Source organism: Archocentrus centrarchus, chromosome 18 (assembly GCF_007364275.1).
Source record: "Archocentrus centrarchus isolate MPI-CPG fArcCen1 chromosome 18, fArcCen1, whole genome shotgun sequence".
Lineage (NCBI taxonomy): Eukaryota > Metazoa > Chordata > Actinopteri > Cichliformes > Cichlidae > Archocentrus > Archocentrus centrarchus.
The window spans coordinates 16,686,195-16,707,312 of NC_044363.1; the positions used below are offsets into that span (position 1 = coordinate 16,686,195).

At 39.1% G+C, this 21,118-nt stretch overlaps 1 protein-coding gene across 2 annotated transcripts; it reads right to left on the bottom strand.

The window, feature by feature from the left end:
• Positions 1-3,350: 3,350 nt before the first annotated feature.
• LOC115797292 (uncharacterized) lies at positions 3,351-17,507 on the bottom strand. Of its 2 annotated transcripts, XM_030753827.1 has the most exons (29): positions 17,375-17,507; positions 17,112-17,183; positions 16,535-16,600; positions 16,141-16,194; positions 15,519-15,548; positions 14,296-15,405; positions 14,051-14,170; positions 13,862-13,951; positions 13,653-13,715; positions 13,081-13,140; positions 12,962-12,997; positions 12,816-12,872; positions 12,667-12,717; positions 12,528-12,593; positions 12,322-12,393; positions 12,104-12,211; positions 10,778-10,837; positions 10,603-10,665; positions 10,455-10,508; positions 9,998-10,099; positions 9,582-9,692; positions 9,399-9,494; positions 9,255-9,299; positions 9,108-9,179; positions 6,766-6,834; positions 6,597-6,636; positions 6,433-6,490; positions 4,986-5,331; positions 3,351-4,783 (listed from the first exon to the last, which is right to left on the bottom strand). In XM_030753827.1, the coding sequence occupies exons 1-29, from the start codon at positions 17,390-17,392 to the stop codon at positions 4,379-4,381; spliced, it is 3,594 nt and encodes a 1,197-aa protein (XP_030609687.1). In that variant the 5' UTR covers positions 17,393-17,507; the 3' UTR covers positions 3,351-4,378. The 2 variants fall into 2 exon arrangements, with proteins under 2 accessions (XP_030609687.1, XP_030609688.1); XM_030753828.1 differs by lacking the exons at positions 16,535-16,600; positions 17,112-17,183; positions 17,375-17,507 and adding an exon at positions 16,345-16,387.
• Between the last annotated feature and the right edge of the window lie 3,611 nt (positions 17,508-21,118).

Genomic DNA, 21,118 nt, shown 5'->3' on the forward strand with positions numbered 1-21,118 from the left:
TCTTTTATTTAATCCTTTTTCAAATGTTTCTTGGAAAAATAGTGTTGTGTATGTAGCAAGTTAATTTAGATGAACGTTCTCAAAACTCCACAGTGAAAGTCAGTTCATGTTTATATATATATATATATATATATATATATGTTTTTTCTTTTTTAAGTAAATATATTTCTTTGTATCAAGCCGTTAATGTTATCTTGGCTTTTTACTATGGTTCCTTATTGTGGTTTCTTATCGCCACCTGTTGTTTGGGGACATTAAATGGCGTGACACACCCCAGCTACATGTGTCACAGCTGCCCTGTCTCTCGCTCAGAGGAGACAAGCAGCTTGTGATGGTAAGATGTGTTCCTCCACTCACTGCTGGTAAACTAAGCTAGCAGCTGAAAAGACTGTGTTAATAGACTTTGAAAATATGTAATTACTGCAATAAGCATTATAAAGATGATGTTAATAGGGTTGTATCTGTTTCCAGCCTGTGAAATAATAGATTTTAAATCATCTGTGTTTCTTTCATCCACGTCTTACAGAGAGTGTAGCCTGGTTGTGTACACCAAACTAATGCCCCTCGTTCCCCATTTTAAAGGTGCGTTTTGATTATCTGTTTTATTCATTTTATTTTTGTAACATATTTGGTCACTCAGTAATTTTGTGTTGTCAATTCTCTTTGAATGTATATATTTTTATTTGACTACCCATGTTTTGTTTTTCTATGTACACTGTTGGCTGCTGCGTTTCTCGCTCAGAGGAGACAAGCAGCTTGTGATGAGAGTGTAGCCTGGCTGTGTACACCAAACTAATGCCCCTCGTTCCCCATTTTAAAGGGGGGATTCAAATAAAAGCTGTGACCAGAGCAAGTGTCCTCGTCTCATTAGCGACCGATTCAGAGCTGCTACATAAAACTGGTGCCGTGATCAGAGCAAGTGTCCTCGTCTCATTAGCGACCGATTCAGAGCTGCTACATGTACACCTATATTAGTGCATGTATAATTTACATATATATATATGTTCTATAACCATAAGACCTGGACAAACCACCAAACAAAATGGCTTGAGTCTTTTATGAAGCATAATGACCATGTCATTCCAGGCTTACTTTATCAGCTGGCCGCACTGGTACGAGTACAAAGGAGTATTAGGGCCACACAGAAAAAAAAAAATTGTGCATTTTGAGAATAAATTCAAAATTTTGAGAAAAAAGTCGAAATGTGCAGATTAAAGTCGCTTCAAGTCAAACAACTGCCACAACACGTCTGTTATACCCTCCAGAATGTCTTGTATTATGAGTTAGTGAAACTATACTTTAGATTTGGTTTTAGTAACAAGGATATGATTTCTCTTTTTGTACATAAACACGATGTAGTGATAAGTATGAGGATGTTAAAGAGAGAGTGCAGAAAGCTGCATCTGCTCAGAAGGAAAAACCACACAAACTGGCAAAGGTTAGTTGCAAGGATGGCTGCACCTTCATACAGTACAGAGGGGACATGTAGAACCACAAGACACAATAACACAGCTGATCAAGTTGTTTCTACCCAAGCATTTTGTAGACAGTATAGCAGCTGTGGCCATTATTTGACTTGAAATGACGACTTCGACGATTTTGACTTTATTCTCAAAATGTACAAAATGCTCAAAATGATTCATTTTTTTCCTCAATGTGGCCCTCACACTCCTTCATATACTAGCAAGCTAAATATTTCAGTAGCACAAAAATAACTTAGTAATGCACAGAAGTGCAAAGTTTGATATGTTTTATTGGTTGAAAACATTTAATATTGGTCAAAAATGCATTTATGTAGCAGGGTTATAATGGTTTTGGATTTTACATTATCGTTTAGTTTTAGTTAGATTTTACTTTTTCTTTAATTCAGTTAGTTTTAATTAGTTTTCAGAGCGGTTTTGCTCATTTTTATTAGTTTTTATTTTTGGTTTATTGCTTAGTTTTAGTTTAGTTTCGTTAGTTTCAGTATTAGTTTTAGTTTTTCGTACCTTGTCAGGTGCAATATTCAAGGTACAAGAGTGACTATTGTATAATAAAAACTCAACAAAAGATACTGTTTAAAGAAATATATTCAACAACCAACTGTTCACAAGACATGAACTCCCAAACTCAATAAATTCTACAATAAACTCCCAATAAAGTTCAGCGTCAGTGCAGCAGATTAACAACAGCTTCTGTTTTGGAGCTAGCTTGGTTAGATGCTCGATATGTGGCTGACCTCATGTCGCACTTCTGCTTGTGTAGCTGGATTGTGTGCTCATTACTTTACGGTCGTATGCTGGTGTTTTATGTGCAGTGCCGGCGAGGAGTTCTTTTGGTCCTCGCTCTTTGTGCTCAGTTTTTTTGGCTGCAAACATATTTGTCCCTGGTTTTTCACTTTCTTCATTCCCTCGAGTCCATTCAGACAGTTTTAGCAGCTCCCTCCAGCAATTTGCTGACATTTGGGAGTCCTTGTATTGATTGTTCCCGATTGTTATTCTCTCACTGATAAAGTGGCCGGAAACGCACAAGGACGGAACAGGTTCATCACAACGTTGCGGCTGCGTGGCAGCGAGGAGCAGTCACATTTCTCCGGAGGTGAATGCCAGATTCCGTCAGTTCAGAGCGGTTTCCTTGTGTGCGCTTCTCAGGTGGACTTTGATGTTGGTGTTTTTTCCTCACTGAGATGTGTTCCATGCATTTTTCATCATTCACAACAAGACACTCTTCTATCTGTATTATTGGACTCAAAGAAACTCCATATGGGACTCTGCCGCTTTCTCGGCAGACGCTGCCAGTACTTTGCAGACCAGCGCAGTGAGCTCAGCACGCACGCACACAGCTGCCCGATGGCGCTCCCAGCTTAAACTCGGAGAGCGGAAAAATGATCAATCCATAAGGCTTTTAAATAAAATGACAAACAAGAAAAGGAAGGTCATTTTATCTGTAATTTTAGTTAGTTTTAGTTAGTTTTTTAAACTTACAATACAGTTTTAGTTAGTTATCATTTTTTCCTTTTAATTTTAGTTTTTATTTTATTCATGGTAACATTCCCAACAGACTGTTTTACCTCATTCAAAGAGTTCCTGACTCCTGCCGCTGTCTCCGCCTCCCAAACACTAGCCGTTCAGAGGGGGACGGGGGGAGCCCAGTGACTTGCGCCTTCAAAATTAAAGCATGTGAGTTAAAGATTGCAAAATCAAGTATCTTTTTTCCTCCACTGTGTAATTTTTGGGCGTGACAAATGTGCCTGTCTCCAATATTGGGGGGGGGGGGGGGGGGGGGGGGGGGGGGGGGGGGCATGAGCCCCCCCCCCCCCACCCCCAGTTCCTACGCTTATGATTTTACCCACAAACGCGACTACAAACTAATGTGCTGCAAATCTTTAAAGACCTGTTCATATGTTAAGATTGAATGAAATTTCATAGTCATTCAGCTGTTCACTTGGTACATAACATTTTGAGTCCTCTTTCCAGTGTGGGAACATACCTTGGGGCCAGTATTTGAAAATGGGACACATTTGCAAAGGATCTGGTTCAGTGTTAAAACAAACTGGTTTATTTCACGGTCTTTACAAATACGTCTTATTCAGGTTAAAAACAACCCAGGAAGATCCACACAACAGGAGCTTTATCTGGCAGCAAATTAACTAAAGCCTTTCTGTATTCATAAACGTGACCAGATGGGTTCAACAAGGCAGTTAAAATAGAGACACAGATTCCAAAAAAAAAAAAAAAAAAGGCTTGTATATATGTACAGACTGAAAGTCTGAGCAGAAAATGAAAATGTGAAATCTGAAAATAAAGTGTTGTCTATATGAACCTATAATGGATACATGTGCACAAACGGCATCTCAAAACCACGTAAAAGGCGGCCAATTTAACGCGGGTGGGGTGGTGGTGTAATCACCAATAAAAAGCTGCATTAAAAACATTGCTGACATTTTGTTGGCAATAACACCTCACAGGTAGAAAAGAGCTCTCAACCAGGTCGCTTTTCTTTATACACTTCAGGCTTGTTTGCAGCAGAACAATACAATAAATTAAGCTATTCTAATAAATTAAACTATTTCAGTTACCCTCACATTTCTTTGATTGTGAATATGAGGCACTGCCACATTTTCTCTGTAAAGCACAAACATCTAAAATAACTTCAATTTTCTTACAGAGTTCCAGCAAAAATTACCATTACAAGCTTCATACATGTTGTTTCTCTTAGTACAATTTAGTGGTCCAACCAAAGTCTAGAATCTGCAGTTTTCAGCAAACGTATGTGGAATAAAACCAGTCTGAAACTGCATATTAAATTGCAGACGTGCACTGGATGAACAATTCACTCATGTAGCCAGGAGAGGGTGGTAGTAATCTTTTACAAATACACGTCACCATGCAGGAGTCACTCAAATGCTTCCAGTGGCCTCCTGAAGCTCCTCTCGGATGGTGTTGAGCTCCATTATGGCTTCATTGAGCACAGCTGCAAGTTCTCTAAGCTGAGACACCATCTCCTTCTTGCAGCCTTTCTTAAGCTCCCTGGTGTCCTTGGTGAAGTATTGGTCCATGCCTTCAAAGAGCGCTTGCACCGAGGCCACAGCTCCGTCAGCTATGTCCGTTGCTCGCATCACGGGGGAGTCGACTAAGCTTATTATCTGCACAGCCCTACGGATCTCCCAGTCCTCGGAGTAATGCTGGGTGCCAGACCTGAGAAACGGATGGCCACGCAGTTTGTACAAGCCCTGATTGACAAAGTGGAGGATTTTCCTAATATCCAGCAAGTGAGTCTCGTACTCTTGCAGCACTATCTCGACCTAAAGAGAGTCAGAAAACACTGAAAAAGTAAACGGAAAGCTCAAGCATGAAAAAGGGCATGCAATCAACTGTTTGTAGCTATGTGTCACACTAAACCCTCATGAAAAGTCAAATCTGAGGGTAAATATATTTGGGTGAGTTGCTGGTCTGAGATGTTCCCAGTCAACCATCAGCACTATGCATTACAAAACTCCAGCTTACCTTCTTCCGGTCATGCATGTTGTTAACATTATCCGAGATGGCAGCAGAGGCCGAAGCTATTCCTCCAGCCGTCGCCACACCCACACCCACAGCTGTGATTACCAGAGAAGCACCAAAGGTGAAGGGCGCCAGAGCTAAGCCAGCAATAGCCGTCACACTGCCCACAGCTGTGGTGGTGCCGCCGGTGATGCCAGCAATCTTGGCTTTCTGGTGGAACTCGTTAATGTCATCAGCGATGGTGTAGAGCACCATGATGGACTCCCAGAGGACCTCAGCTCGCTCTGTGAAGATCTTGTTGAAGACACGCAGGCCTCGATGAACCTTGTCTGCCAAAATGGTGAATGACCTGGGAAATAATTAGGAGCCAAAGCAGCGTGTTAGAAACGGCAACTTAAAATCTGATTCTTGAGGAAATTATTTAAGGGATCCAACAGCTAGTCAAGTTTAGCCAGGGGGTATACCAGCCAATAGTTGTCTTCTTCTAGTACTAAGACAATTTTGGCAAAGTGTTTCAGTACAATTGAAAAATGTTACTTGAAAGAAAAAAAAAAAATGGTAAAATCAGTACTTTTTTCAAGTCCCAATATTATATTCTTTCAACACTAATAAAAATCCCATATGAAATAAATCTGGTTTAGTTCATTTTACCTATTCTGCCACCTCTGAATGATGTACAGCATGAGTAACCTTATACAGTACTGTGCAAAAGTCATAAGCCACCCCATTTCTTTACATATTGCTTCCGACTATCTTGTAGATTTTTTTTTTTAAAGAAGTCTTGAGCAACAGTTCTCTGGGTTTTCTGGAGGTTCTTCTTTGGACAGTGGCTGCTTTTTCATTCATTTTCAGTCCAGTTCTTGTTCCTGACCATATTCAGAGGAACTGTTTTGGTTTATTAATCCACTTAATACTGACTTATGAATTGTTCAAGCATAAAAATAAGGCACCGAACTCAAGAAATGAAGCAGCCTTGTGTGTAAACATACAGACAACTAAGAACTAACTTTAAATCACATCTTTGGGGACTTTGTTAACAGCAGACTATCAAAAAACAAACAAAAACAAAAAAACAGATTTGCTCAAATTTGAATTGAATCTATGAAAAAGGCCAAAGACAACAGCCTCATAGGCATAAAATGGTATTTTTGCACCAACAAGGTGATCCCCAAACTTGGCATATCATGGTGTGTAACATGTCCTTTAAGAAAAAAGAAACAAAAAGAGAAACTATACAAGTGGAGGACAAAAGAGTGGCAGGCATAAAAAACTATTTACAGCACCACTTATTTCCCGTTTATTTTCCAAGCAAAATTTAAAGAATTTCTTTTTTTTTGCACAATATTGCATTTTATCACCTATAATTATTTATCAGTTAATTGATCACCACTTATTTCAGCTCAACATTAAGATAATTTTACAGTTTTCTACCAGATGTTAACACACATACCTCGAATCATCCACTGTCATGACCATGTCCTCATCGTCTGACGGCACCTCGTCCCATCCTGTGACACAAATCAAGCAACAGGTTTTATTTTAATCTAGAAGATACATCAAAGTGTTTATATCTAAAGTTCAGCTTCTTTTCTCTGAAGTCTGATTGTGACTCACGCTCCACTGTGTTCCACCACTCCATCAAACTGTCCGTGTCCTGTGAAAATGACCAAAAACATGATAATTTACTTGAAATCCAATTCAAATAATAAAAATAATAACAATAATGTAAAAGACAGTGGTTAAATAGAGAATCTGTGCACATTCAGTGTTCAAATAAACTGACCCCATCCTCGTCCTCCTCCTCATTGCCTGTCAAAGTCTGCTCATCTAGCTGAGCGGCCCGCCACTCCGCCTAAATTGGGAAGCAGGGGTGGATGTGGTTGAAAACAAACCAGTAAATGTCTCAGTGAGTCAGTGCAACACACATTACTCGTGTTGGGGTTTTTTTTTTTTTTTAACTCAATGAATAAAACGATCCTTTCTTGATCCCACAATGGGGAAATTATAGTTAACTGAACACCTATCCAGGAAAAGACAAACATAAGGAGATAAGTGTCTGTGGCTTTGCTGTCATCACTGAGAGGCTCTGCCGTTACAAAATAAGCAGTGGCTGAAGCAAATAATAGACAATTAAATAAATACATTAGACAGAGAGCAGACAGACAGATAGTGCCAAACTAACTTCACAGCTCTGGGAGATATGTGTATCTTATTTATAGCTTTCCCAGTCTCAGAGAAAAATATGTTTATCTTATCCTTGAGGGTTTTGCCACAGTATGTACAATTAAGACATACAGGAGAGTGAGTAAATGTCCACATGTCCTGTTACTAAACTCTGAACCAAGATTGCCCATGTACTACATGTACATGGGCAATCTTGGTTTTGATTGTTTAATATACCAAATGTTTAATTTTAAACTAAAGTGATTTAAATGTGTTCCTTCATACATAAAACACGACGTATCACTCATTAAAACCCAACATTAGTTAAGGCCTTTTCACTTGCACAAATCATGTTGCAGTAGATGTGCTAAAGCATTATACAGTTAAACCTGTCTGGTCACATGACTAAGGAATGCAGTCCAGGGAGAAACAGAGAGAACAAAGACAACATTTCATTGCTGAAATCACCTGGCAAGTGAATAACTAAAAAGTTCATCTTATATACAGTAGGCACAATAAGTATTGAACACATCACCAATTTTCTGAGTAAATATATTTCTAAAGGTGGTATTGACATGACATTCTCACCAGATGTCAGTAACAACCAATCTAATCCACACACATACAAAAATCTAACCACAGATGTCCATAAATTGTGTGTAATAATGAGAAAGGACACGGTGAAAAAAGGGAGGTGCAAAAAGGCATGGGAAGTCAGGACACCAGTTGAAATCTATAAGTAACTGGAAAGCAATCCTTCCACTTGGTGCACATTAATATCAGTTGGTTCAGTCCCAACTGATGGCCTATATATTTAAAAAAAAAAAAAAAAAAAAAAGTGCCACATAAACATCTCATGATGGGTAAAACCAGTGACTTCTCACAAGACCTGTGCAACCTTATCATTGTAAAACATACTGATGGCACTGATTACAGAGGAATGTCTAAACTGCTTAAGGTTCCAGTGAGCACTGTATGCACACTCACCATGCGAGACTCCATTGCTGAAGAAAAAGCAATCTGCTGAACAACATTTAGACAAGCCTGTGAAATACTGGGAGGATATCATCTGGTCAGATGAGACCAAAACCGAACTTTGGATTTCATAATACACACCACGTTTGGTGGGAAAAAGGCACCTCATATCACCCCAAACAGACCATACCAACAGTGAAGTTTGGAGGTGGGAACATCATGGTGTGGGGCTATTTCATTTTATTTTTTTTAGCATACAGCACTGGCACGCTTTACATAATTGAAGGATGGATGGGGGAAAAAAAAAAAAAAAAAAAAAAAAAAAAATCTGCTACCATCTACCAGGATGATGAAGCTCAAACAAGGGTGGACATTTCAGCAAGATAATGATCCCAAACACACAGCCGAGGAAACGCTGCTAGACCAGCCCAGCCAATCACCTGACCTGAATCCAACTGAAAATATATATGGAACGAACTAAAACTCAGAGTTCATAGGAGGAGACTGCAAATCCTTTAGATTTGAAGAGTGTTTGTGTGGAAGAATGCACCAAATCCCCACCTCAGCATTTTATGAATATTATGGTTTGTTTCCTTTGCATGTGTGGATTGGATGGGTTGTTATGGACATCCGGTGTGAATTTGATGTCAACAGCACCTTTAGAAATATATTTACGTAGAAATTTGATGTGACAGTTTGTTTGATCTGGTTTTGGTCTTTGGTTCTGTCAAAGTAACACATTCTTGATTTATTAAATAAAGTGTACTGTGGGGCTGTTAGGGTAAAAATAGCAAAAAAAAAAAAGGTAACGTAGCTGTACCCAAATCTAACATTTATTTCAAAGTTTACCACAAAAGCATTATTTCACATTATTTAAAGGTGAGATAAGGACATACCATTCAGTGGTAGCCTGGTGTCATGCCAACTGTTTGTTTAGCAAGTCAAAGAATTTTAACATATTTAGTGTTGACCAAGTTTAAAACTCACCCTGGCAGCCTCTGACAGGTAGTCACTAGATGTGGCTCCTGGTGGATCTTCCTCTGCATACGTGGCTTTGCTCTGAAAAGAGATAAAAGTAAAGATGTGGCAGCAAAATCTCTCCTTGCAATCAGAGATGATTGAACATAGACTCACCTTACGCCTGCCTTTTTTGGGAAGTTTAAGCTTTGATGGCTTTTTCTATTGGGGAAAAAAAAAAAACAAAAAAAACAATTCTAAGAGTCACCTTAAACTATGCCACAGTAAAGCAGTAAAAGTGAATCAAAGTGAAATGAGTACCTCTTTGCAGAACTCCAGTTCATCTTGTTCATCTACATCGTGCATCTCTCCAGGACTCATGAAATCTTCGTCCATTTCATCCTCAGCAAACTCATCCTGCAGAAGTATGAAAATCAGAACACAAACCTCAGAAAGTGAATAACACAATAGCGTGTTATGCAAATGTCTGTGCAATAAACATACTTTCGATGCCTGCTGAGGTGTGAGGTAGCTGAATCCAATCTGTTCGGCCTGGCCATTGGCCGTCTTAGGCTTGCGTGGTGTGGGAATGGGATGTTTAGGTTTAAATTTTTTCTAACAGAGAAAAATAAAATTCAGGAGTCACAGTGATGACACAACTGTGCATTTAAGATTAAGATTAAGATTAAGATAGTGTTTATTTGTCACATGCACAGTTATACACAGTACAATGCACAGTGAAATGTATTTTGTACCTGCAACCATATATACACACACATATAAATAAGAAGAATAAAAATAAATTTTAACCTTAAAGTTACTTTATGCCCAAAATCAATCACTTTTTCATAGTAGTTACCGGTATCGTTATAAAATAATACTTTGAGGGATATTAACAAATACAAAGAAATATGAAATACCTGTTTACACCCATCTACCCCGTTTAGTGCATCACTGCCTAGTGCCTCTGCACAGCAGCTGCTCTTCTCTTGCTCTGGATCGTGCTCATCCAGCATGTCCGCCTGATTAAGAATATGAAAAAATTTATGAAAATCCTAAATTAAGGAACTGCCCTTGAACTAGATATTGCTATATAGAGCAAATATAAATTTTAAGTGGAAATAAAAGCCTTTTCTGACAGAAGACCAGGACCTGGAGCAAGAGATGTTTTAAGACAAAGCTTCCTGGTACAGAGAGTACAGTGATGATATTGTTACATTTTCTAAGAATTCACCTTTTAAGGTTGTGACTAAATCCTGGTAAAGACAAGTTTCACAAATCATACAAAGATCTACTAAAGGTGTAAAATTTGGAAATGGAGAGAAGGACTTATTAGCTGAGGAGATATCTGATGCAGTTAAACTGATGTACTCCTACCTTTGAGTCTTTGCGAGGTGTATTACCAAAAACTCCCTTTGATTCATCATTTGCCTGAAGAGAAAGTATTTCAAAAATATTTTTGAAATGTAAAAAGCTGCAAAGCAGTGAAATGTGAAATATAAGAAGTACTTTGTCAGTGTAATACCTTAACTGAAGTGATGACAAATCCTCTGCGTGGCACAAACTTGAGTTTCAATGTCTTTTTTTTCTTATGGAGAAAAAAAAAGATCACATTCTTCAATTGAAATGCATGGCAGGCTACAGACTTAACATTAGCATAAAAAAAGGCAAAAAAAAAAAAAAAGTCTCAGAGTATGAACCTCTCTTTGAATAGTTTCCCCTTCTTCTTCATCTTCAACACTGCTTTGATCTGGAGTTCTCTATAAAACACATATTGTCCATTATAAGGCAAATATCAGCAAGCAATCACATGGCAGTAGCTCGAAACATTTAGGCATCTAGACATGGTCAAAATGACCTGCTGAAGTTAAAACCAAGCATCAGAATGGGGAAGAAAGGTGATTTAAATGAGTTTGAACATGACGCGGTTGCTGGTGACTGACAGGCTAGACTATGTTTTTTTCAGAAACTGCTTATCTACTGGTATTTACCCCACACAACCATCTCTTGGATTTACAGAAAATGATCTGAAAAATAAAATATCCATTAAGTGGTGGTTCCCTTGGTGAAAATTCCTTGCTAATGACAGGAGAATGGTCAAACTACTTAGAGCTGATTAGAGGGTAATATCTACTTGTTGCAACCAAGGCATGCAGAAGAGCACCTCTGAATGGACAACTGGTCCAGCCTTGAAGCAGATGGGCTACAGCAGCAGAAGAACACACCAGGTGTCACACCTGTCATCAGCTAAGAACAGAAAACTGAGGCTCGATAAACTGGGCAATAGAAGATTGCAGTTGAAATTGAAATGTCCAATGTTTAGATGGCAGGGTTAGAATTCAAACTGGTTTCTTGAACGTGACGATGAGTTCACTGTACTCAGATGGCCTCCACAGTCACTAGATCTCAAACCAATAGAGCATCTTTGGGATGTGGTGGAACAGGAGATTTGCATCATAGACAAGCCGATGACCATGTCATGCTATCATGTCAATATGGAGCTGAATGTATGCCATGAAGAATTAAGGGAGTTCTACCACAGAGTCCAATCCAGTACTAGTAAGGTGTACCTAATGAAGTGACTGTTGAGTGTTCCTTACAACCCTTACCAATGGTCACAAGGTGAGGGTCATGACCAAGAATATGATGGCAGATTTAAACACCATCTTCCTCTGTATGGGGTCTGGGTGTATTCTTTGAACTAGGGTGAGATGTCAGTCACCGAGAACTCTACTGCTCCTTTAACAATAAAAGGAGCCAATCAAAGAGGTGTGAGCATCTGAACAGGATTCCCTTGTGGACGTCTTTTGTGTCACGTTTTGAGACATTTCCAGGCTAATGGGTGGATCTCATACGTTCTCTTCATTAGACAACTCACAATCCATGCTTTTGATCAGCTGAACTCATCATATTCTTCAGACTGATTGGTATGCTTTTCAGACACATTGGTCCCATGAGATAAGGTTTGGGGGAAATGTATGTATGCATCTATCTTGAGCCCTCCTGCATTCACGGACACAGCCTACCTTTAACTCCAGAGGTGAATGTCCATTCAGGTTCTTTCCCTCTAGCACTGACTGGTTAGTGGATGCTCTTCTAAGCAGCTTATTAACCTTAGTCTTTGAAGGATTCTTCTGATAACAAAAAATAAATAAATAAATAAATAATAAAAGATATGAATTCTGCCCACAGATGCTAAAAGTAGTGGGGTGAAAATAAAAAAATAAAACAAAAAACAAGATACTTTGTAGTCCATCCAAGTCTGCTCCTCATCATCAATCTCTCCTGCAGACATGTGCACATCTGAAAAATGGTCCTGAAAAACAAAAACACACTTCTAAATTGAGCACTGGTGTGTTCACATGTAATCTAATAATGAATTTTTTTTCCCTTTCACGTCAGAGAACTTTCCCAATATTAATCGTCGACTTAATGTGACATCGGTGTTACCTGTGACGATTTTCTTGGGAGGGGCAACGTGCTACTCTTCCTCTCCTTCATGTCGTATAACTTGCCCTAAAAAGTAAGAAACATTGCCATTAAGATAAACACACAAAGAGAAGCAGGGAGACGGGTTCAGGCAACTTACCTTTGACCCTCTCGTGGACAATAGGAACATTCTGTGTTTCTTGTCCTTTTTCTGAAAGAAATATTGGAGGTGAAGCTACATGCAAGACAACATAGTGATGCAAAACACCCTAGAATGTGTAACAGTGAATAAAATGAGACAGATAATACCTTGCTGTGACTCCTGTCTTGGTCTTCACTACTTCCTCCATCAGACTCAGCCTGTACCTAAAGAAAACATTTTGATTTGTTAGCTTCTTTTCTTTTCAGTTTTTTTTTAAAGACCAAAGCTAGTTAAATAATGAACTGGCTCTGACCCTCATTGACTCCCTCCGAAGTCTAAATTTTCCAGACTAGAGAGAAAAAAAACAAAAAAAAAAAACATTAGTAGATCATCATAAACATCTAAGCTAAATGTTAAAGAATGTATTCTTACTGGTTTGTATTCAGGGTCCAGCTGAGGACTGTCATCAGGCCAGTCTTCCACACACCTTTCCTGTTTAAGATATTGATGAAAGACCTCTTTATGCCACCAGTTGTACACCCTTTCATAATAATCCATGTTACAATATGAATATTTGTGCAAAAACAGAAACAGGGCCTGTGGGGTACAATGGTGGCACCATTTCATTTTAGCAAGAATCCATCCTAAACACAAACAGTGGCCATTTAAATTACCAAGTACATTCATGCCCCCAAGGTGGGTTTGTTTCCCTTTCAGATGATCTCTCTTCAGCATCAGGTCAATATACAGCATCAGTTCAGTGTACAAAATGTCATTATATAACAGACAATGCAATGGGCACCTTAATACTCATAATCGGAAGAATTTAGCTTTAGTTTTTGGGGGGAAATTGCAATGCAGGTTTTAAGCTAGCTGGCAGTTACCTAATGATACAACTGTCCTATTGTTGTTCATTCCCGCTGACATTTACACGGGATCTAATAAACAATGAAGCCTGAATGAAGTGTCTTTCTGTAATTTCAGATTTGATTACTGAAACACACCTGCCCAATCAGCAGGATGTCCTCAAAGACAACATAGTTCTCAGATTCCACTGGTTTTATTTCCTGTGCAAAAAAAAGTAAAGATTTATAAAAAAAAATATTTATTCACAGTAACATTAAAGCTTTTATTAGCTTCACAGTGATATGAACATGCTACATGTGCAAGCTAATTAGTGCAGCTAGTTTTAAAAATAAGCCATATAACCTACCGGGCGGTTTTGTTTATGGCGAGTAACTGCTTTTAGGTGTTTGAAGGATGGCTTGGGAAAGAGCTCTGGTACACTTGGTTCAGGTTCACTCTAAATATAGCAGCAAGGCGACAAAGAAGGGTGTTAAAAACACAGTAAATGCATCGTATTTGTGAGTTCAACAAGCAGAAAACTGGGTTTTTAGCTTACAGGGGACTCCAACTGTGGTGGTTTTTCTGGCCGAGGCGGCTTTTCTGACAGAGGTGACTTTTCTGACCGCCGATGTCGAATTCGAGGAAGCGGCTTCAGGGGACGTTTAAATACCTGCACCTACAAATTTGATTATAAAAGAAGGTATCGGGAGCATGTCATATAAGTCGCTGATGTATCCTACAACAATGAAAGGGCACTGCACACTCAAATACGCAGATATTGAATGGATGTTCATTACATACATTGTTCATTTCAGCTGGAGACTGGCTGGGTGAGGCAGATAGATCCCTGGCCTGAATGATGGGGGTTGGCTGAAGAATATCGTGTTTGGTTCCCTGAGGAGTCGTCAAGGTAATCTCTTGTGGCTTTTGGAAAGGCTTTCGTGGAACTGGTGGAGGAGTTTTTGATTTTTTTAAAAGGTGTGGAGATGTTGGCACATCAAATTTCATCTCTGAAGGACTCTTAAGTGAAAAATATGAGGAGTTTGAGTCAATGTTGCTGGACATCATCTCAACTTTATTCTTGCTCTTTGAGGGAAGTGGCTGAAAGATGTCTGGAGTCCCACTTGAAACATCCTGGAAAGCATCAGATTTCTCAGAGGGAGTGGAACCAAAAGGGTCATCCAAACTGAAAACATCTCGAAATAAATCCTTTTCAATTGGGCTTGGAAAAGGATCGACTGCACTCATGGATGAAGAGGAAAATATGTCCAAACTTTCTTTAAAAGGCAAATGAAAAGGGTCCTTCTCTTTAGCTGGGGTATCTTGTTTGTTTTGCTTTGTTGGAGCTGCATGAAACAAATCTGTTTCTTGGACTGGGGCAGCAGAAAATGGATTTGCCACCACAGGTTTTGGAAACTGGAACAGATCATTCTCCTTGTTTGACAGAGATGTGAATGGGTCGACAAAAGTACTGGCAGATTTATCAAAAGGGTCCACCTCCTTAACCCATGCAGCCTGGAGTAAACCATCCCCTTTAGCAGCCTGGAAAAGATCATCCTCTTTGCCTTTAAAGAGGTCAGAGCTTTTTGACTGCAAACTCTCCGAGAGGCTCTGTGTCTGAGCTGGACTTACTTTAAATAAGTCTGGAGAGTTCAGGGTTACATCATTAGCAGCTGTGTGATTGCTTAATGTTAATCTCTGAACGTGGTCTTGCTCATTGCTGTGGTTCTGGCTTTGGAACAGGTTGTTCATGGGCTCAGAAAACATGCCTCCATTTTCCACAGTCTTAACGTCAGAGGGAAGATCCAGAGGGGAGCTCTGAAATTCAGGTCGAGAGACAAAGATGGAATCAACGTCGGCTTTCTCTGAAGTTCTCCTCCCTTCGTCCTCTGTTACGCCACCTTTGCCTTCCTGATGGCAGAGCACAGGGTTATTCTTTAAAAACACTTTTTAAAGTGATGCTGTGGTAAAGCCAGAAATCAGTGGAAAATGCACACTAGGTAATGAGTATAAAGAGGATTCACTCTGGCTAAACTCTTATTGACTCCATTCTCCTAAGAGAAGAAAAAAAAAAAAGACAAAAGAGGAAGTGGTTTTAGCTGTGTCACGCAAACATCCAACAATATGCCTGAAGGCTTAACTGATAACGTTCCTGCACTCCACAGCAGGACACGCATTTAAGACAACATGAGAAAATCTGAATCTAAAACCCCGCCCTCCAGACAGAAATATGGCAGCATTTATGTCAGTTCAGTGTAGCCCATCATTAATTTTTTTTTTTTTTAAGCATTATTTCAATGGCCTTTACAAATGGCATGCCACACATACCAAAATAAGGCATCTGATCAGCTGGATGGCATCTGTAAGATATCAGCTTTTAACAATTACATGATAAACACTCAGCGCATGGCTTAAATCGCTACAACATGCTGACAGCGCATTTTAATAATAGAAAAGTCCTGTCAGACAAGATCCCATGATAACAGTGTGATTATGGAAAGGGCGTGGACTTGTGACCCAGAAAGGAGGACGGTGACTAGCCTTTGCCTTTAAAGTTTTCTGAGTGTAAGAAGATGTATTTATGAAAACACGACGTTTGAACACAATCTCAATAACGCACACACAAAAACTGCTGGTCCTTCTCACCTGTGGTGCACGGTTGCCCGTCACATCTGTAGCAGCAGGTGTCCGCTCACCACCCTGTGGGCATAAAAATCACTGACACTGAAAACAGATTACTGGAGTGAAGCATGATAAGATCATGCCTACATGTCACATATTGCTTATCAGAAATGCAAATCAATGAATTCCTTTTGAACCAAACAACAACAACAACAAGCTCTCCCACACCTGATTTTCTACCAAACAAAGTTTTAGTTTTGCTCTGCATTTAAACCACAACTCAGCATCTTTAAAAAAGAAACACTTGTTTGTATTCAGGGGAAGCATTGCTTTTCAAATATATAGCATCACCTGCTGTTCTGTGTTTTTACAGGTAGGAAGCAAGCGTGTACATTTGAGTGTCCATGTGTCCGCTCACCTTGTGCAGATTATGAAAAGGACTCTGGGAAACCTTTTTCAGCATGCTTTGCAATGCCACAATACTCTGTAACACACAATTATCAGCACAATTATCAGCTTTTCTTTGTTGTGAGACAACTAGTACAATTCCAATGAGTGCTGTAGGAATGGAATATTTTTAGACTGCATGATGACTAATTTTACAAACTACAGTTACATTAAGTAGTTAAATAACATTGACTTAACAATGGAATCCTATAAGGCCAGACCCTTGTAGGATTTAGTGTTTTCTGTGTTATTTACACAGGGGTCAAACAGCAGGGATTATAACAAATTAGTTATGTTGTTTACAGTGACAGAGCAAAATGCATGTCTTAATATTCTGGGTCTGTCTAGCCAGTCTGTTTGCCTTTACAAAACAATACAGTGTGCCAGCTCTATAGGGAAACAGAAGAAAAGAATAGGCTATCTACCAGTTTGTTGACATATTAATATTTTCAGACAGTGTTTGTGAGAATTTTCCGAAACTATCTTAAAACAACCACTGAAAAAACCAAAAGTTGTTTTACTACCACAGAGAGTTTCTGAGTACTCACAGGCCGTCTCTCTCCAAAGCCAACTTCTGATGTCGTTGCCTCTTCGCGTTCGTCCCCCTCCACAGAATTCTCCTAAATATTAAAAGAGGTCAAAAATAACTAGTTGCTGAAAACAAAAGAGCTCTTTCTCACAGTCCAAATCTTTAAAACTCCTCCAAGTTTTGATTGAAACATTAAATCGAACGTGCTTCAGTCTCAGTGTTTATTGGTGATTTTAGTGAAATAGTATTAATTATTAATAGTGTTGATAGTTTGATACTTACAGCCGTTTCTCCCCTCATGTTGAGCAACACTGGTTTATTATTTGATGGTGAAACCGGTATATTTTCCCCCACCGGTGAGCGTTAGCCGTCAGATCACGTTCACATTCAAACGCCGCAGATCATCTGAATTTACAGCTGATTGTAGAAAAGGCCTCGCGCTCCGACGCACCTGTGTCAGGTTTTCAAAATAAAAGGACTTACGTCCGCTTCTTGTTCGTCCACCTGAAATCCTAAAAATGATGCTAAAATTCACCGCTCTACGTTTATCTTAAGAGTGGCTTCTGTCTGTACGCTATTGTTGGTCTTTACCCTACAATATAAAGAACCTTGAGGCAACAACTGGCATAGCTACAATTGAATGCATATTATATTTAAAAGCTCTGATTTCGCTGCGGTCATTTAAAGCATCAAGAATATACTACTACTACTAATAACAATAGTAGTAATAATAATAGGTTGATAGCACATAAACTGAAGTACATAAATGGTCAAAGTTTGAGCTAAAATGAAACAGCTGAATTTAAATTATTCTGACATGCATCACTGTCGGTGCATGTGATTCTCTGGCCTTAAATGGGTAGCAGTTGTTCTTTGTCTGCTGTTTCGTGTCAGTTTTGAAGAACTATAGGTAAATCATGCTTCTGAATTTGCTCAAAACGGACACAATTATTTTGAAAGTAAATTGCTCTAATTTCCGGTGTCTTTCTCGCTCGCAGGCTTGGCACACGGTTCGCTGCAGTGTATATTTCAATGCGGTCCGTCCGGTCCCAGCTAAATCTGGCGGCGTGCCCCCAGGTGTGTGCTGACGTCAAGCTCGCTACTGACAGATGAGAAAAGTCTGCATATTGTTATCCACGACACCCACTTTGAATACACAAAAGCCTCCCAATGTGTATGCATGACAGCAGACGTAGACATTTTATTGTTTAATCCTTGTTAAGATTTTCTTTTCTCATGTTTCTCCTAACAGGTCTTACCTCATATCTTTATATTCAGTTGACCTGTTATATAAGTAGAGGTAAGATTATCATGTGCTTCTTCACTCAGTGATGTTGAGTCTTTGGTTTCTTATTTTAACAACATGGCAACTGTCCTTTGTCCAGCAGATGGCAGAGGTTCCACAAGAGATACTTGGGTTGTGAGACACTTTTTTTTCTAAGAAAATACTGTAAAATATAGTATAATAACGTGTAAATGCAGCTGATGCCTGCAGACCGCTGCAAAGACTTTAAGCAGGGAGTTGAATTGAAATCACTCCCTTTTCTTTGCCTCTTCTCCCACGCCCACTCAGATTACAGTCTGGACGCTGAAAATTTTTGTCGTTTTTTTTTTTTTTTCTCATGAATAATCTTTATAGGATCTTTTAAGTTTTGCATGATCAATGCAATGCTGTGTGCAATGCTGTGTGCTGCTAAACAAGCAGGCTAGAGGTTAGAAACTCAGTGCTGTCATTCCGGTTTCATGCATGAGTCAAAGATAAAGCCTAATCCAGCTGCCACGGGGTGAGAGGTGAAGTGCCCCCTGGACAGGTCACCAGTCTGTCGCAGGACCACACAAAGAGAAAGAAAGACAAATGTTCACACTCGCACTTATCAGCAATTTAGAATCACTGATTAGCCTAACCTAAATATCTAAATCTAAATAAATCTAAATTTTTTAATGATTTGAATTACATTCACTTGCCTTCACAGTCTTCAGCCAGTTGACCACTTGTAGATGACTCTGGACAAACCTGTGCCTCTCCAGCACTGTTATTAAAGAAGCATCAAATGAGCAGTGAAGCTTTTCTAGGAGCTGAGGCAGTTTTTTGTTGCTTTCCCCTTTATTTTCCTTTGACTTTGTCTGTCTGCTCATTTATTCAGTGCTTTATAAACAAATATTAAGATGCCAGAAACGTGCTACATCAGCTGCAGCAATTTCATCTGTGTATCTTCTGTGTGTAGCTTCTGTGTATCTATGATAACTATGATAACTAAAGTCAAACATGACTTGTCAAGAGAAACTATAACAGGCCATGTAAACATGGTTTAAAACAGTCATAATCATTTATATGTAAATATTATGTCTTTAATGAAATGCAGAAAACCATTTTTGTGTAAGGTGATCAGAGGTTAAGCTGACTTGCTCAAAGAAATGAAAGAAAAACAGAAAACCACTGATGCATATCATACCATTCATTCCACAAACAAAGAAGATGTGGCATGACTTTAGCCAAACAGGAAGCACCGGTTTATAATTACCACCAGTGGCAGCTCCACAAATATTTTTATGTAGGTGCTAAGGGGGGTGCTAAGCATTTTACTGAGGGTGCTATGAAGGATCATTTGTTCTTTCAGTTCTCAACACACACAGACACAGGCTATTTTCTTGTGGGTGCTACGGGGGTGCTATGACTTTTCCACGGAGAGCTATAGCGCCCCCCCCGACGCCGCCACTGATTACCACGTCATCCTCTGCAGAGCAGTAAATCCAGTAAGTATTAAGTGGAAAGTCTGAGGCTGGATTGATAAAGTGACTAAAATAGCATATAACTTCTATCCTTTTTAGATAGTTTTATTACAGAAACACACACACACGCGCACACACGCGCACACAGACACTTTATTCTGCCTTCTCTACCCACGTACAGCAACCTAATTAAATACAGGTCTGCTCTACAGTGTTTTATACATTGTTTTGCAATGTCAAATGTATTGTGTTATTACTGTAGGGTCTTCTGACTTCTAATATAAAGTGTCTCAAGGCAACATTGTTATTTGGGGCTATACAAATAAAATGTAATTTAATTATTATCCTTTATCATTCCCATACAGTATGATGATATGCTATTTAAAAAAGTATGTAACAACTATGTAATAATGTTATGACCTTCTGCTCAAAGAGCTGCGTCCCTGTAGCTGCACTGCACGATACAGTGCATGTATGGAGTACCCCAAGAGAACAGTTCAGGCCTGAATGTTTGACCCCTATGGTAAGGGTATCCATGGAGGGTATCCATGGCAAAAAAAATTAACCAAGTGATCTAGGGGGGGCCACTGGCCATCTTTTGTGCAAATTTTGTATGAATTGCACTGGTAGTTTTGCTGTACAAAAAAACAGACAGACAAACATACCAAAAACCCATATCCATATTAAACCCTACAGACAATCTCAATGTACATCCACAGTGCCACTTCAGCACATTGCATACAGTTGTAAATAGACTGTTTATTTGCTATTCACACTGCCTCTGCTCACTGTAACTATTAGGTCAATGTTTATTTTATCTATAATTCTTATTTCTTTTGTGTTATTTATTATTTCTGCTCCTGGATCCTGAATCAGAGATACATTATTCTAGATTTGATACTTAGCTATCAAGAAACTGTGTGATTGTCAAAGAACTAATACTTAAAGAAAAACAACATGGTAAAACCACTGATGTATGTCCTGAAAAGTCATTCTGCAGACAAACAAGTTTGGCGAGATGTGGCACAACTCTAGCCAAACAAACACACCCACAGTGTCTGTTTAAGGTTATTACGTCCTGGCCTGAAAGCACTAAGTGAAAGGGTGAACTTGAAAGTTTCACACTGGTACTGCAACTGACCAAAATGATTATAAAAATTCTAATTCAAATTTTCTTTTCTTTTTTCTTCATTTAACCACAAAACAGACCTTTCTGGTACTTACATTTACAGTATATTGTAAATGTTTACATTTGCATTACTCTTAAAAATGTGATTTGGAAGTACAGTAACTGAC

What these genes read in the sequence shown, in the direction of transcription:
- LOC115797292 (XM_030753827.1), bottom strand. An exon ending in AAGACAGGAGTCACAGCAAG is followed by an intron (nt 12,718 to 12,815) that starts GTATTATCTGTC and finishes TATTTCTTTCAG; the next exon opens with AAAAAGGACAAGAAACACAG. An exon ending in AGGAGGAGGACGAGGATGGG is followed by an intron (nt 6,637 to 6,765) that starts GTCAGTTTATTT and finishes TCATTTTCACAG; the next exon opens with GACACGGACAGTTTGATGGA.